General features: G+C 39.3%; 1 protein-coding gene across 2 annotated transcripts in view; it reads left to right on the forward strand.

Annotated features, from left to right (window-relative positions):
- Positions 1–83: 83 nt before the first annotated feature.
- The window catches only part of taf6 (TAF6 RNA polymerase II, TATA box binding protein (TBP)-associated factor), a 35,280-nt gene continuing 18,779 nt past the window's right edge, over positions 84–16,584 (forward strand). The window contains exons 1-14 of one of the 2 annotated variants that reach the window (XM_034178605.1): positions 84–291; positions 4,279–4,436; positions 4,565–4,651; positions 4,732–4,885; positions 4,968–5,024; positions 5,123–5,242; positions 5,358–5,479; positions 8,435–8,512; positions 8,638–8,739; positions 8,818–9,000; positions 10,405–10,479; positions 10,561–10,686; positions 10,878–11,051; positions 11,206–11,397. In XM_034178605.1, the coding sequence (XP_034034496.1) occupies positions 4,281–4,436; positions 4,565–4,651; positions 4,732–4,885; positions 4,968–5,024; positions 5,123–5,242; positions 5,358–5,479; positions 8,435–8,512; positions 8,638–8,739; positions 8,818–9,000; positions 10,405–10,479; positions 10,561–10,686; positions 10,878–11,051; positions 11,206–11,397 (1,626 nt within the window). In that variant the 5' untranslated portion in view covers positions 84–291; positions 4,279–4,280. The remainder of the gene's footprint in view (positions 292–4,278; positions 4,437–4,564; positions 4,652–4,731; positions 4,886–4,967; positions 5,025–5,122; positions 5,243–5,357; positions 5,480–8,434; positions 8,513–8,637; positions 8,740–8,817; positions 9,001–10,404; positions 10,480–10,560; positions 10,687–10,877; positions 11,052–11,205; positions 11,398–16,584) is intronic. The other variant, XM_034178604.1, reaches the window with a different exon arrangement.

Genomic DNA, 16,584 nt, shown 5'->3' on the forward strand with positions numbered 1-16,584 from the left:
TTCACATGGTCCTAGAATCTTTTGCGCGGTACGTAAGCTCTGATCTCGCAGAGCCGTGCTCGTTTCAGGTCTCGCGATATCTTATTCCTACGCGATTAAAAATGGCGATAAATGGGAAACGGGGCTTTCAGTTGGAGAGCGAAAATTAAATGTTTTTTTCGGTTTCTTTTGAGAAATGGAAATTTATGCAGCAGGTTAGCCTTGCAAAAGTAGTTATTGTTTTTACAAACCTCAGTACGGAACTGTTTAACTTGTAGGAGCTGCTGTTTAACACAAGACTGACTTCAAAAGGTATGAAACGATAACGGGGCTAAGTTACTAGCATACAGGTTAAATAGTTTAGTTGGTATTTATGACTGCATATTAATGTTAAAGAAATGTAACTTGAATAGTTGTTTGCTTTGTTGCCGGTGTCACAGTCTGTGATTACCACCAGTCTGAATTTACCAGGTAAAATTAGACTGTAGCAGCCACAGTCTGAACTTACCACCAGTCTGATTTTACCATCTTGGTATATTGAGACTTGTGTGTTATTGACCCTGGTCCAAATTTGCCAAGCAAATATATTATATAACTTTTTTTAATTGGAACCACAAGTAAATCCTGTCACTTTCTATTGATGCTTATTGATTTAACCATTATAATTCTGGTTACTAGTTACCTAGCTAGTCTGAAATTTCCAGGCTGCAAGTCTGAATTTATGTCCCACTTCAAGTTTTCTGAATCAAAAGTGTGTGGAAAATGCAGTTATTTCAAAATACATCTGCTCGGTTGAAGATCGCCGCAAGAAATGGTAAATCTAGACCTCCCGGAAGTTGACTGCGAAAAAAAATCGATTTGCGCATGTGCTTGGTAAACTCAGACCATGACACCGGGACTTTGTGTTTAGTGAATATAGGCGGGGCTTTGATTTCATATGCAACCCAACTCAGCGATGTTTTTATGTGCTTCCTGGTGAGCTCCATGTTTACAATCAGTTATGCTTATTATTATTAGACCCGTGAAGTGTTGCAACTGCAAAAAAAAAAAAAAAAAAAAAAATCACAATTGATTTATTAGTGTGTAATAAGAGCACACATGAAAATCACTAAATAGAACAACTAAATCATTGACATAGTTTTAAACAACTGAAACTTAATTTGTATCAATATTATTATTAATAGTATTTATTTATTTATTGATTGTGGGTGCTACACATCATCATGTCCATACCTTGCTTGCCAGTTGATAGCGTCTGTTAGATTTATTCCAGGTGGCCATAGAGAGAGAGAAAAAAGAGATCATGTGATGTTGCATTTAGCTGTCAACATGCTATTGCATGCACACGATGCAGTCCATTCCTACATTTTGTTTAGTTTGTATGCAAGAGTTTAATACTTTAAACAAATTGACAGTTTGTCTAGCTTACTTAGGTTTGTTTCCCAGTAGCACTGCCCCTTGTCAACTTAGTGCAGCGGGGCTCTGTATGCCCGGCCCCTTCTAATAAACACATCAGGGCTCCCAAGGGTGGTGCAGGAGGGTGGTGCAGGGTTGCTGAAGTTAGTGGCTGAGTTGTGATGGTACTATTCTGGCTCCCACTGCACTGCAAGGTGTATTTGAAGGTTAAGATTATAATATTTAAACTTTTTCTTTAATGCATAAGGCCAATTCATTCTTCTAGCTGCCACCTGCTTAAAAGCACTTGACCTTCATGATAGCTGTGAAGAGAAACTCTAAGATTTACTTGAGCTTTGGGATGAGCTTCAGAACAGGTGCAGCTTTGGTGAACTTCAGGGAGAAAGGTTTGTCTGTTGTGTTTGGTCTCTCTGTATATGCTTATTTCTTGTGTATGTGTTCATCAGTTTGTGGGAAAAAATTGTACCTTGTGCGCATACAATTAGGGCTTTTTTTTATTTTATTTTGTGATTATTCAGTTTCCCTCTGGTTAATTTACCAACCAGTTAATAAAAATTCCCTTCGGCTGTTCCCTCCTTTATCACTTGGTGTCACCACAGCAGATCCAAGGTAAATCTGCATGTTAGTTTTACGCTGGATGCCCTTGTTGACGCAACTCCACATTACATGGAGAAATGTGGCAGGGGTGGGGTTTGAACCAGGAACCTTCCACACTGAAACCAAGTGCACTAACCACTTGGCCAACACCAAGTGGTTTACCAATTTACCAACCAGTAGATCATAACCATAAATTGTACCAATAAATTTCATCCTTTCATTCAAATATATTGTGATTAAAAAGTATTAACTTTACAATGTAAATAACGTAAAGGACATAATGTTTCAAAATTCAAGACAATCATGGGGTGGGGGTATAATAACAAAGAAACTCTTTCATATGGTATTGCTTCTTCCCAAGACAGAGAAAGATAGAAAATAAAATCCTAACATATTTTATGGGGGTCCAATCAACTTTCATAATCAAAATTGACTAATCAGTTAATCATTGCAATATAATGGGAAAGGTCAATATTATACAAATAATGGATGGTAAGGAGTCCAACATAGATAAATATTAGATGAAGAAAAGTTATATTGGACGATAACTTTTCTTCATCCAATATTTCTCTATGTTGGACGACTTGCCATCCATCAATTGTTATGTTCTCCACCCCCCTCCCAAATTAAGCAAACAACAAAGAGTCAAGTAAATTAGATCAATTTATTTTGTTGTGAACAGCATATGAATGCTTCTAAAACATCAGTAGCGTGCTTGTCTACCTTCTTAGTGTTTTTAGCATCCTTGGAGTTCAATATTTCCACCAGTTCCTCCTCTGTGAACTCAGCAAACCTCGCTGGCAGATGATTTTCTGCTGCTGTTGACGTGTTTGTTGCCATTTTTTTTTCAACCAGCGTCTGTCAGCTAGTTCCTGACCTTCGTATGCCATGCTCTGATTGGCTAGCTGTTGGCAGTAAGCTCTCTCGCTATTGGTCAGTGGGAACCGACTTTTGGTCCTAGCCTTTTTGGATCCTTTTGGATCCAACATAACTTTCTGGTGCCAAGCATGCCAAAATACAGGTAAATGATGGACAGAAAGGCTAATCTGTGATTGGCTATTGCAATCTGAGTGGACAACATAATAAAATGTAGCATCAGTTATATATTTTTTTTTTTCTCACTGTGGCCACTTTGAGATTCCAAAGCCATCATATAAAACATTTCCCTTTAGCCACCTCTCTGATGTGTCTCAGTTTCACATTCAGTGTAACTGTGCTTCTACTTCATTGTCTTTTTTGTTTGTTTGTTTCCATATCTAATAACTGTGCTTTTACATGTAAATGATTACTTTGAGGGAATATCTGCATCTGTTCTTCCCTAAAGATGAGAGTGGCCAACAGGCTTACACATTTGCACAAAATTTTGCAATGACTGAAATTCATAAGAAAGAACCATGTGTACACACCGGTTATAACACTGGGGGAATAGAATATGAAGATGCACGTCTCTACCTTTGTGCGTTGCTCAGTTTTAGTTATTATTCAACGTACAAGGTCTTTGGTCTACATACATTGCATTGGTCAATGGTAGTCAAAGGAGGATTTTACATAATGATCGTGTCTTGAAGTGGGAGAAAAACAGTGACCAGAGGAAACCTACATAGACACGGGGGAGAACATGCAAACTCCACACAGACACAACTGCACAATAGTGGAATTGAACCACAGACCTTGCTGTGACACAAGCGTGCTGACCACTGTGGCCATGCTGCTCAGAATGTTGCACGGAATGAAAAAAAAATATATGACTAGGATTTGCCAGTACTTAGAATTGACAAATATGTTCAAGCAGCATTTGGAACTTCCATATACAGGTGAATCAAACTTAAAATTACTGATAATGTGATTGCACACACAGAAAAGCCTGTAAACAGCTCCTGGATCGAGTTTTCATTTTGTGTGTTACAGAGTAAACACTTCACATCTGTGTAATGCATGGCATAAAATACAATATTTTTTTGCTTTGACATTATTGTTTTTTTGTTTTGTTTTCAGTTTTAGATGATTTAGTATCATTGAATATGAAAAACATTGAAGTACTGATGAAGCAGTTAATGTGGAAAAATGTCAGCCTCTTTGTTAATAAAATTAAGTAATTTATAAAGGATAAAGAAGTCCAATTGGTACATGTTGTGTACTAGTGAAGCATTCACGGTTTTCTAAATCATGAAAACATTTACCAAAACATAATTTTAGTGGTGGTGGGGGGCAGTTTTATATTCTCATGAAGTGCAAATAATTACTTTGAATTTGAATCTCTTTGAATGTCTTACTTTGTTTTGTTAGCTATGGCAGAGGAGCGAAGGCAGAAGCAGTGTTCGGTCATCCTGCCCACGGAGTCCATGAAAGCCATGGCGGAGTCTGTGGGAGTGGGGCAGTTACAGGAGGAAAGCTGCATAGCCCTCAGTGAAGAAGTCAGCTACAGAATAAAAGAAATTGCACAGGTGAAATAGATCTTTTCTTGGATGGACAAACATCTCTGAAACCACAAGCTGGCCTGTCATATTTAATAGCAGGTGCTTTTTAAGCCCAATGTTTTTAATGCTGTTGGAGCTCTGCATCTTTTCCATAGGATGCTCTCAAGTTCATGCACCATGGAAAGAGGCGGAAATTAACCACCAGTGACATTGATAATGCACTCAAACTCAAAAATGTTGAGGTGAGAGCCAACCTGTGCAGTTTGGATAAAAAGTGATAGTATGTCTGTCGTGTTCTGTCTGAAGAATCGTCTTGTTACAGCCACTGTATGGGTTCCAGTCACAAGAGTTTATCCCTTTTCGCTTTGCAAGTGGTGGTGGGAGGGAGCTGCATTTTTATGAGGAAAAAGAAGTCGACCTCAGTGACATCATCAACACGCCTCTCCCCAGAGTGCCACTGGACGTGTCTCTCAAAGGTTCACTCCCACCCCACAAAAACAGTTGCATTGAGTGTGTGATGTGTTAGCTCTTATACTACTCTTGTTTGTTGACCCGCAGCCCACTGGTTAAGTATTGAAGGGGTCCAGCCTGCTATTCCTGAAAACCCACCACCAGGTGAGCCCTGTTGAAATGTTGTGCTCCCTAAAGTACAATAAATACGAATGTCTGCAGAAAGCATGCCTAACATTTAGACATGTCATTTACTCTGTCAGCTCCGAAAGAGCAACAAAAACTCGAATCCACAGAGCCTCTAAAAGTTGTCAAGCCTGGTCAGGAAGAAGAAGGTACTGTTCAGGGAAAGAGTCAAGGATCAACAGCTGCTGACAGCAAAGGTCAGCATCTTGTTTTCAGTTCTTTTAAAAATTGAACTTATGAGTATCTTGTTCTTGTCCCCCATCTCTGTTCCCATATTATGGTCTAATTCATGTTTTCATGCTTGCCTTGCAGGAAAAGAGAAGGGACTTATAAGGTTGAAGCCACGCAGCACACACGAGCTTTCTGTAGAACAGCAGCTCTACTACAAAGAAATAACGGAGGCGTGTGTTGGCTCTTGTGAAGCAAAGAGGGCTGTAAGTCCTGCCTTTCTCTGGATATATCATTTTAAAAACTATCTTGTTTGTTCTATAACCCCAGTTCCAGTGAAGTTGGGACGTTGTGTAAAATGTAAATAAAAACAGAATACAATGATTTGCAAATCCTCTCCAACCTCCAACGAGATATTTCATGATCAAACTGATAAACTTTATTGTTTTTGTGCAAATATTTGCTCATTTTGAAATGGATGCCTGCACGAATGTAAAGTGGTTGTAATGGAAGTGAGCACAATTTTTTTTTTTTTTTTTTTTTTTTTTCTTGCTACCATGACCCTCACTCTGTAAATATATAAAATTCAAAAATTTTGTGAGCAATCATGGACATTTTGTTATATTCATCCTTAAAATTGGGCTCAAAATGCAGCATTTGGTACCTCACTTTCAAACAAAATTTTCCCAGGGGAGGCCTCCGGTCCCCCACCTGTGGGAGGGTATTCTCCTCCTGCACTCTCCCTGTTGGTGCTCACAGTCTGACAGTTTCAGATTTTTTGACTTCACTCTACTTACAGTAGTGTTCAGAATAATAGTAGTGCTATGTGACTAAAAAGATTAACCCAGGTTTTGAGTATATTTCTTATTGTTACATGGGAAACAAGGTACCAGTAGATTCTCATAAATCCAACAAGACCAAGCATTCATGATATGCACACTCTTAAGGCTATGAAATTGGGCTATTAGTAAAAAAAAAAAAGTAGAAAAGGGGGTGTTCACAATAATAGTAGTGTGGCATTCAGTCAGTGAGTTCGTCAATTTTGTGGAACAAACAGGTGTGAATCAGGTGTCCCCTATTTAAGGATGAAGCCAGCACCTGTTGAACATGCTTTTCTCTTTGAAAGCCTGAGGAAAATGGGACGTTCAAGACAGTGTTCAGAAGAACAGCGTAGTTTGAATAAAAAGTTGATTGGAGAGGGGAAAACTTATACGCAGGTGCAAAAAATTATAGACTGTTCATCTACAATGATCTCCAATGCTTTAAAATGGACAAAAAAAAAAACAGACGCGTGGAAGAAAATGGAAAACAACCATCAAAATGGATAGAAGAATAACCAGAATGGCAAAGGCTTACCCATTGATCAGCTCCAGGATGATCAAAGACAGTCTGGAGTTACCTGTAAGTGCTGTGACAGTTAGAAGATGCCTGTGTGAAGCTAATTTATTTGCAAGAATCCCCCGCAAAGTCCCACTGTTAAATAAAAGACATGTGCAGAAGAGGTTACAATTTGCCAAAGAACACATCAACTGGCCTAAAGAGAAATGGAGGAATATTTTGTGGACTGATGAGAGTAAAATTGTTCCTTTTGGGTCCAAGGGCCGCAGACAGTTTGTGAGATGACCCCCAAACTCTGAATTCAAGCCACAGTTCACAGTGAAGACAGTGAAGCATGGTGGTGCAAGCATCATGATATGGGCATGTTTCTCCTGCTATGGTGTTGGGCCTATATATCGCATACCAGGTATCATGGATCAGTTTGGACATGTCAGAATACTTGAAGAGGTCATGTTGCCTTATGCTGAAAAGGACATGCCCTTGAAATGGGTGTTTCAACAAGACAATGACCCCAAGCACACTAGTAAACAAGCAAAATCTTGGTTCCAAACCAACTAAATTAATGCCTCGCAGGTGTGAAGAAATCATGAAAAACTGTGGTTATACAACTAAATACTAGTTTAGTGATTCACAGGATTGCTAAAAAAAGCAGTTTGAACATAATAGTTTTGAGTTTGTAGCGTCAACAGCAGATGCTACTATTATTGTGAACACCCCCTTTTCTACTTTTTTTTTTTTTTTTTTTTACTAATAGTCCAATTTCATAGCCTTAAGAGTGTGCATATCATGAATGCTTGGTCTTGTTGGATTTGTGAGAATCTACTGAATCTACTGGTACCTTGTTTTCCATGTAACAATAAGAAATATACTCAAAACCTGGATTCATCTTTTTAGTCACATAGCACTACTATTATTCTGAACACTACTGTACGTTTCTGGAATAAGAGAAAACAGGTCGTTTTTATTTTTTGTGTTTGCCAGAGATTTTATGTCTTATTAGCCGATTCTAAATATGAACAGAAAATCAAACTATTTTTTAAAGTTATGCTCATACTGTTTTGATCAGGAAAAAGAAACACAGCTCTTATTTAATCTTTTTTATTTTAAAACATTTCTGTTGATTATGTCCGCCAAGGACATAATAAAATTATCAATGTTTATTCATTCATTTATTTATTTGTCTGGCTGTTAGTAGGATTACGTTACTAGGATTAGACCATGGAAGAATCCATTGAATTTTGGAGGTGATCCGGATCCTGGATCAATATTTTCAAGGATTACATCAAAACTACTTCACGGATTCTCACCAAATTTGCACCACAGATAGATATTAGGGCATGGAAGACCCCACTGAATTTTGGAGGTGATCCAGATCTGGATTGGCAGATGTCAGAAATTTTGGATTGCTCTTATTCTGATTGTTTTCTTAGCTGTCTCCACCTTGTTTCACCTTAATTCCCAGCACACGGTCATAAAAGGGTTCCTGTGAAAAGGTAGATGGTGAACAGTTAATGATTTGGCCATAAAAATAAAAAAAAAATCAGTGGTTCAGAGTTTATTTATGTATTTATTTTTTGGCTTTAATCCCTGAATTTATCCTCATAATTATTTTGTATCTGCATTCACACATACAAGGAAACTGTAGTGTTTCACTGTTCATGTGGAAAGCATTACCTGATTGGCCAGTCAGAAGCAGCATCTGTCTAAAACAGACTTGCCGCATATTTACAGTGAAGCAGAGCATAGATACGCTTCTGAAACATGCATCTGTGGTGGCTAACAGCCCCGTCAACGTGTCAGATGGAACAGAATGCAGACTGATCTGGTGTGTTTAAGGGGTAACTGTGTCAGTCGGGTCATCTGATGAGCATTTTATTTTCCAGGAGGCTTTACAGAGTATTGCTACAGACCCTGGACTCTATCAGATGCTTCCAAGATTCAGCACATTTATTTCTGAAGGAGTGAGTATCTGTTCCACCCTCTCCACATGTTGTGAAACCGTACATACTCACTTAAGTGGGTAGTTTGTGAATATATCCAAGTGTATCTCTGCTTTAAAGTCCTATTTTGTTTTTTTAACTGAAAGGTTCGCGTGAATGTGGTCCAAAACAACTTGGCTCTTCTGATTTACTTAATGAGGATGGTCAAAGCACTAATGGACAACCCCACACTGTACTTGGAGAAATATGTAAGTTTAAAAAATCCAAACATCTCATCTTTCTTTAATGTTTTAACCTTTATTAATGTATGTTTTATGTATTTGTAGCTGCATGAGCTCATCCCAGCTGTGGTGACGTGTATTGTGAGTAAGCAGCTCTGTTTGCGACCAGATGTTGACAATCACTGGGCTTTACGCGACTTCGCTGCTCGCCTCATGGCCCAAAGTTGTAAAACTTTCAGTACTACAACAAACAACATCCAGTCTCGCATCACCAAAACCTTTACAAAGGTGGGTTTTTCTGTTCTTGCCCCTTGAAACAAACATAGCTTTTTAAATCTATTTTCAAAATAAACTTCAGTTTTGAACCAGATATGTCATCTGTTTGGGGTTGTAGTTTTGATCTTTCCTTTTTCCAATCAAATTTTTAACTTGTATGTGTATATTTTATATATACAGTGGTTCCTTGTTTATCACGGAAGTTACGTTCTAAAAATAGCCTGTGATAGGTGAAATCCGCGAAGTAGTCAGCGTTATTTTTTACAATTATTATAGTTTTAAGGCTGTAAAACCCCTCACTACACACATTTTCTCACTTTTCTCTCCTGTGTAAACACTCTCAAAGTTCAAACCTTAGTAGAAAAATTAGTCCAGTATTATAGAATGAAACCAAAGATCAAAACCTGTTTTCAGGCCCAAACATTTGTTTGAGAAATAAAAATAGAACATTTTCCTATAAGTAATTATGATGGCTTTTAGAACTAACAAATTTAATTTTAACGATCAACTTAGGAGGTTGGACACATAAGAAATTGTTAATAGTGACTGACCAGTATTTCACAGTTCCTCTGACCGCGCCTCTTCGTTGTGGTGCCGCTCCGCAGTGTGTTTTTCCACTGAGACACCTCACTGCAGGTGTCTTTTTCCGAGTGAAGAACACAGTTATGGGTAGTTGTTGGCGCTCTTTTTTTTTTCTTCTGGGTGAGAAGATTCTTATAAACAGACACGCAGAACACAATGCGCGTGCTCTTTTTTCGCTCACTGCCTCCGGTGTTACCTATGCGGGACCCGCAAAGAATCCAAGTCATTAAAAAGATACAAACTTCTCTCAGTGGCCACGGAGCTCTGCGGCTGCAGTTACAGCGACCACGCAGCACTGCTGAATTCTATCCTTGCGGGCTGCTGGAGCGCTCTGCATCAAAACAGCGAGTGTAGTCTCTGGACCTGTTGCCAGATTTTGGCTGCAAATCTGCACAGCAGACAGTGGGGCGGTGTGAGTGGCCCGCTGCGGCGCTTACCGAGCCCGCAGACTCGTTAAGCGCATCGGAGGCGGTGAGAGCAATCGCGGTGATGCCAACTGGCCCGCCTGATGAGGACGCAGAACACAATGCACTGTTAAAAAAAAAAAAAAAAAGCATGCAAAATTGCACTAAAAAACGAGGCCGCGAAAGTGAACCGCGATATAGCGAGGGACCAGTGTGTGTGTGTGTGTGTGTGTGTGTGTGTATGTATATATATATATATATATATATATATATATATATATATATATATATATATATATATATATATATACGTTATAGCGAGGGACCACTGTACTTGGTGTGACATATATTTTGCAGACTTGTTTCTGACTTTCACTTGGACACTTGTTCCACATCTCTAAATAAAAGTTTGACTTTTTTTTTCCCTCAGAGTTGGTTGGATGATAAAACCCAGTGGACGACGCGTTACGGATGCATCGCTGGACTTGCTGAACTGGGAGCTGATGTGTGATTCTTTCCTTTTTGTTTTTGTTTCCTTCTCTTTGTTCCATTTATCACACACACCTTCTTCTTCTGTCACCTGCAGGTGATTAAGACGTTGATCCTTCCTCGGCTTCCTGTAGAGGCGGCCCGTATCAAATCAGTGGTGGAAGGGCCAGTGGTCTCCAATATTGACAAGATTGGAGCTGATCATGTTCAGAGCCTCTTATTGGTAATAAAGTTCTTTGATTATGATGCATTTAAATGGAGGGATCAGTGCTGATTTATACTTTTGCAAACTACAAAAAAACCCCAACTAGAATATTTAAAGAGGTTTTTTTTTTCTTTTTTTTTCTTTAGTTGTCGCCATGCAGTCTTTGTGCTTCATTTATAAGTGTTGTGTCCGCTCTTTCCTTTTCAAAGAAACATTGTGCCAGTGTTATTGCAAAGATACGACCTCAGCCTGATAATGTGGAGCAGTATCGTGCAGACTATGGTTACCTTGGACCCATGCTTTGCTCACACGTAATGAAGGCCAGGACGCAGGCAGCGCTGCAAGCTCAGCAAGTCAATAGAACCACACTGACAATTACACAGGTATGTTAACAAATGAAATGATAAAGTAAAGGTGCCATGAAAATAAAGACACATTTTATTGTGTCAGAAATAACAATAGGATGTGTTGGAGAATATGTTGTATACAAACCTTAAAATAAGCGTGTTTGTGTGTCCGTCCGTGTGTGTGTCCCAGCCCCGTTCCAGCCTTTCAGTCTCACAAAGTGGAATAAGTGGCTCAACAGGACCTCGCACACCCAGCATCATTAAGGTTCCAAGCTCGCTCGCCCTCATGTCCCCTCGACCAGTAACACCATCACAGCCTTCTTCTCCAGCTACAAAATATATCGTCATGGGAACCAGTGCAGGAACCGCTTCTACTCAGCAGGTACTTTTTGGTGCTGTTTTCTCATCATCAAAGCGATGCTGTTCGATCTGTGGGTAAAATTCCACTGGGGTGTTCTAAGATGCTTTGATTAAATGTAGAAACTATTTAGTTTTTATTGTTTGATATTAAAAAAAAATCTAACTAAAAATAATAAAGTCCCAGAATATTCAAAGTTAACCTCACTGATCCCACACCATTGATGGCATAGACATTAGAGTAGATGCCGCATCGACCGCTACTGCCGATTGATGTTGACGAGCTATGGGGCCGCCATCTTAGACTGGCCATCCGACCCGCTCCGCTTAGTGCTATTCGACAGGCACAGCGCATTTAATCCTCTGAATACTAAACTGATTTTCATGCTTTTTTTTTTTTTTCTTTCTTCTGCAAACATCATACATGTAGCTACAATACAGGACATATGGTTCGGTGTATTTTAATATTCATAGTGGGATTAACAGTAATAGAATATTCTGATATAGACCGTAGATGGGTATTTTGCAAACACTGTAAACAAACACACAATATACATATATACACACACTAATATATGATAGAGAAGCAGATAGTGGCAGTAAAGTCAACTATTTTAGTAATTTGACAAGACAATATGTGATTAGGTTATATATAAATGTTTACATATAGAAACAAAATACTGACTAATGAATAACATATTTCTATATAATACATAACAATAGTCAGAGTGTGTGTGTGTGTATATAGAAGTTATGTATCAGAGAAAATGAAAATATATATAAGGGATCAATATTCATGCATACATTTTAGTAAGTTATATATCAGATATAGATATAAAATTTATATATCAGAGAAAATCGTAATATATACAGTGAGGAAAATAAGTATTTGAACACCCTGTGATTTTGTAAGTTCTCCCACTCAGAAATCATGGAGGGGTCTGAAATTTTCATCTTAGGTGCATGTCCACTGTGAGAGACATAATCTAAAAAAACAAAAACAAAACTGGGAAATCACAATGTATGATTTTTTTTTTTTTTTATAATTTATTTGTATGTTACTGCTGCAAATAAGTATTTGATCCCCTACCAACCAGAATTCTGGCTCACACAGACCTGTTAATTTTTCTTTAAGAAGCCCTCTTATTCTGCACTCTTTACCTGTATTAATTGCACCTGTTTGAACTTGTTACCTGTATAAAAGACACCTGTTCACACAATCAATCACACTCCAACCTGTCCACCATAGCCAAGACCAAAGAGCTGTCTAAGGACACCAGGGACAAAACTGTAGACCTGCACAAGGCTGGGATGGACTACAGGACAACAGGCAAGCAGCTTGGTAGAAGACAACAACTGTTGTGATTATTTTAAGAAAGTGGAATAAACACAAGATCACTATCAGTCTCCCTCGGTCTGGGAGTCCATGCTAGATCTCACTTTGTGGGGTAATGATTCTGAGAAAGCTCAGAACTACACAGGAGGACCTGGTCAATGACCCAAAGAGAGCTGGGACCACAGTCACAAAGATTACATTATTAACACATGATGCTGTCATGGTTTAAAATCCTGCAGGGCAGCAAGGTCCCCCTGCTCAAGCCAGCACATGTCCAGGGCCGTTTGAAGTTCACCAGTGACCATCTGTATGATCCAGAGGAGGCATGTGAGAAGGTCATGTGGTCAGATGAGACCAGAATAGAGCTTTTTGGAATCAGCCCCACTTACCATGTTTAGAGGACGAGAACAACCCCAATAAAACCATCCCGACCGTGAAGCATGGGGGTGGAAACATCATCCTCTTGCAACTAAGGAGGGGCTCTGTACGAATCATTTTAAGGTCTTGGAGTGGCCTGGCCAGTCTCCAGACCTGAACTCAATAGAAAATCTTTGGAGGGAGCTGAAACTCCAAACCTGAAAGATTTGGAGAAGAACTGTATGGAGGAGTGGACCAAAATCCCTGCTGCAGTGTGTGAAAACTTGGTCAAGAACTACAGGAAGCATTTGACCTCTGTAATTACAAACAAATACAATTGTACCAAATATTAACATTGATTTTCACAGGTTTTCAAATACTTATTTGCAGGAGTAACATGCAAATAAATTATTAAAAAAAATCATACATTGTGATTTCCGGATTTTTTTTTTTTTCCGATTTTGTCTCTCTAATTCATTAAAAAAATCTCCTTTAACAGTGGAATATCCGGATAAAATGCTGAAACCGACTTCTTCTGAAACTTCTCTGTTCTCTCACGACGTCCTGGATCAATAGAGCCTGAAATGTGGAGGTTTTCAGCTTGAACAGGCTGACGACGGCGGCTGAGAGCGCTGAGCGACGTCTCGCACCGTGAAAAGTCCTTAAAGCGACAGAATCACCTCAAAATCTCTCATCAGCCGTTAAAATTTTCACTGAAAACCACCTTAATTTTTCGAACCGTGTCCACTTCGATGTCTCTCACAGGTTTAGAAAAAATTTTGATCAAACAACGCGCCAGTCTCTCAGCAACTTCTCAGACAAAGGAATTCCGATGAGGGGCTGGATGACTCCTCCCACAAGGAGTGCTCACAGGCGAATGACGTCACCGACAGGCGTGGAAAAACTCACGCATGCGCACGAGGGTTCAAGCATGTCTGACGTAAAAACATATGAATGAAATCCATATAGTTTTTGAAAAAATAAAAAGGACCGTTACTTTATTGATAGCCCTCGTATGTGTATGTATGTGTGTGTGTGTGTATGTATGTATGTATGTATGTATATGTATCAATCAATCAATCAATCAACTTTTTTCTTATATAGCGCCAAATCACAACAAACAGTTGCCCCAAGGCGCTCCATATTGCAAGGCAAGGCCATACAATAACCATGAAAAACCCCAACGGTCAAAACGACCCCCTATGAGCAAGCACTTGGCCACAGTGGGAAGGAAAAACTCCCTTTTAACAGGAAGAAACCTCCAGCAGAACCAGGCTCAGGGAGGGGCAGTCTTCTGCTGAGACTGGTTGGGGCTGAGGGAAAGAACCAGGAAAAAGACATGCCGAGAAGGGGGGCAGAGATCGATCACTAATGATTAAATGCAGAGTGATGCATACGGTGCAAAAAAAGAAAGAAACAGTGCATCATGGGAACCCCCCCACAGTCTACGTCTAAAGCAACATAACCAAGGGATGGTCCAGGGTCACCCGATCCAGCCCTAACTATAAGCCTTAGCGAAAAGGAAAGTTTTAAGCCTAATCTTAAAAGTAGAGAGGGTATCTGTCTCCCTGATCTGAATTGGGAGCTGGTTCCACAGGAGAGGAGCCTGAAAGCTGAAGGCTCTGCCTCCCATTCTACTCTTACAAACCCTAGGAACTACAAGTAAGCCCGCAGTCTGAGAGCGAAGCGCTCTAATGGGGTAATATGGTACTACGAGGTCCCTAAGATAAGATGGGACCTGATTATTCAAAACCTTATAAGTAAGAAGAAGAATTTTAAATTCTATTCTAGAATTAACAGGAAGCCAATGAAGAGAGGCCAACACGGGTGAGATATGCTCTCTCCTGCTAGTCCCCGTCAGTACTCTAGCTGCAGCATTCTGAACCAACTGAAGGCTTTTTAGGGAACTTTTAGGACAACCTGATAATAATGAATTACAATAGTCCACCCTAGAGGAAATAAATGCATGAATTAGTTTTTCAGCATCACTCTGAGACAAGACCTTTCTGATTTTAGAGATATTGCGTAAATGCAAAAAGGCAGTCCTACATATTTGTTTAATATGCGCTTTGAATGACATATCCTGATCAAAAATAACTCCAAGATTTCTCACAGTATTACTAGAGATCAGGGAAATGCCATCCAGAGTAACGATCTGGTTAGACACCATGCTTCTAAGATTTGTGGGGCCAAGTACAATAACTTCAGTTTTATCTGAGTTTAAAAGCAGGAAATTAGAGGTCATCCATGTCTTTATGTCTGTAAGACAATCCTGCAGTTTAGCTAATTGGTGTGTATCCTCTGGCTTCATGGATAGATAAAGCTGGGTATCATCTGCGTAACAATGAAAATTTAAGCAATACCGTCTAATAATACTGCCCAAGGGAAGCATGTATAAAGTGAATAAAATTGGTCCTAGCACAGAACCTTGTGGAACTCCATAATTAACTTTAGTCTGTGAAGAAGATTCCCCATTTACATGAACAAACTGTAATCTATTAGACAAATATGATTCAAACCACCGCAGCGCAGTGCCTTTAATACCTATGACATGCTCTAATCTCTGTAATAAAATTTTATGGTCAACAGTATCAAAAGCAGCACTGAGGTCCAACAGAACAAGCACAGAGATAAGTCCACTGTCCGAAGCCATAAGAAGATCATTTGTAACCTTCACTAATGCTGTTTCTGTACTATGATGAATTCTAAAACCTGACTGAAACTCTTCAAATAGACCATTCCTCTGCAGGTGATCAGTTAGCTGTTTTACAACTACCCTCTCAAGAATCTTTGAGAGAAAAGGAAGGTTGGAGATTGGCCTATAATTAGCTAAGATAGCTGGGTCAAGTGATGGCTTTTTAAGTAATGGTTTAATTACTGCCACCTTAAAGGCCTGTGGTACATAACCAACTAACAAAGATAGATTGATCATATTTAAGATTGAAGCATTAAATAATGGTAGGACTTCCTTGAGCAGCCTGGCAGGAATGGGGTCTAATAAGCATGTTGATGGTTTGGATGAAGTAACTAATGAAAATAACTCAGACACAACAATCGGAGTGAAAGAGTCTAACCAAATACCGGCATCACTGAAAGCAGCCAAAGATAACGATACATCTTTGGGATGGTTATGAGTAATTTTTTCTCTAATAGTCAAAATTTTGTTAGCAAAGAAAGTCATGAAGTCATCACTAGTTAAAGTTAATGGAATACTCAGCTCAATAGAGCTCTGACTCTTTGTCAGCCTGGCTACAGTGCTGAAAAGAAACCTGGGGTTGTTCTTATTTTCTTCAATTAGTGATGAGTAGAAAGATGTCCTAGCTTCATGGAGGGCTTTCTTATAGAGCAACAAACTCTTTTTCCAGGCTAAGTGAAGATCTTCTAAATTAGTGAGACGCCATTTCCTCTCCAACTTACGGGTTATCTGCTTTAAGCTACGAGTTTGTGAGTTATACCACGGAGTCAGACACTTCTGATTTAAAGCTCTCTTTTTCAGAGGAGCTACAGCATCCAAAGTTG

Source organism: Thalassophryne amazonica, chromosome 9, assembly GCF_902500255.1.
Source record: "Thalassophryne amazonica chromosome 9, fThaAma1.1, whole genome shotgun sequence".
Classification (NCBI taxonomy): domain Eukaryota; kingdom Metazoa; phylum Chordata; class Actinopteri; order Batrachoidiformes; family Batrachoididae; genus Thalassophryne; species Thalassophryne amazonica.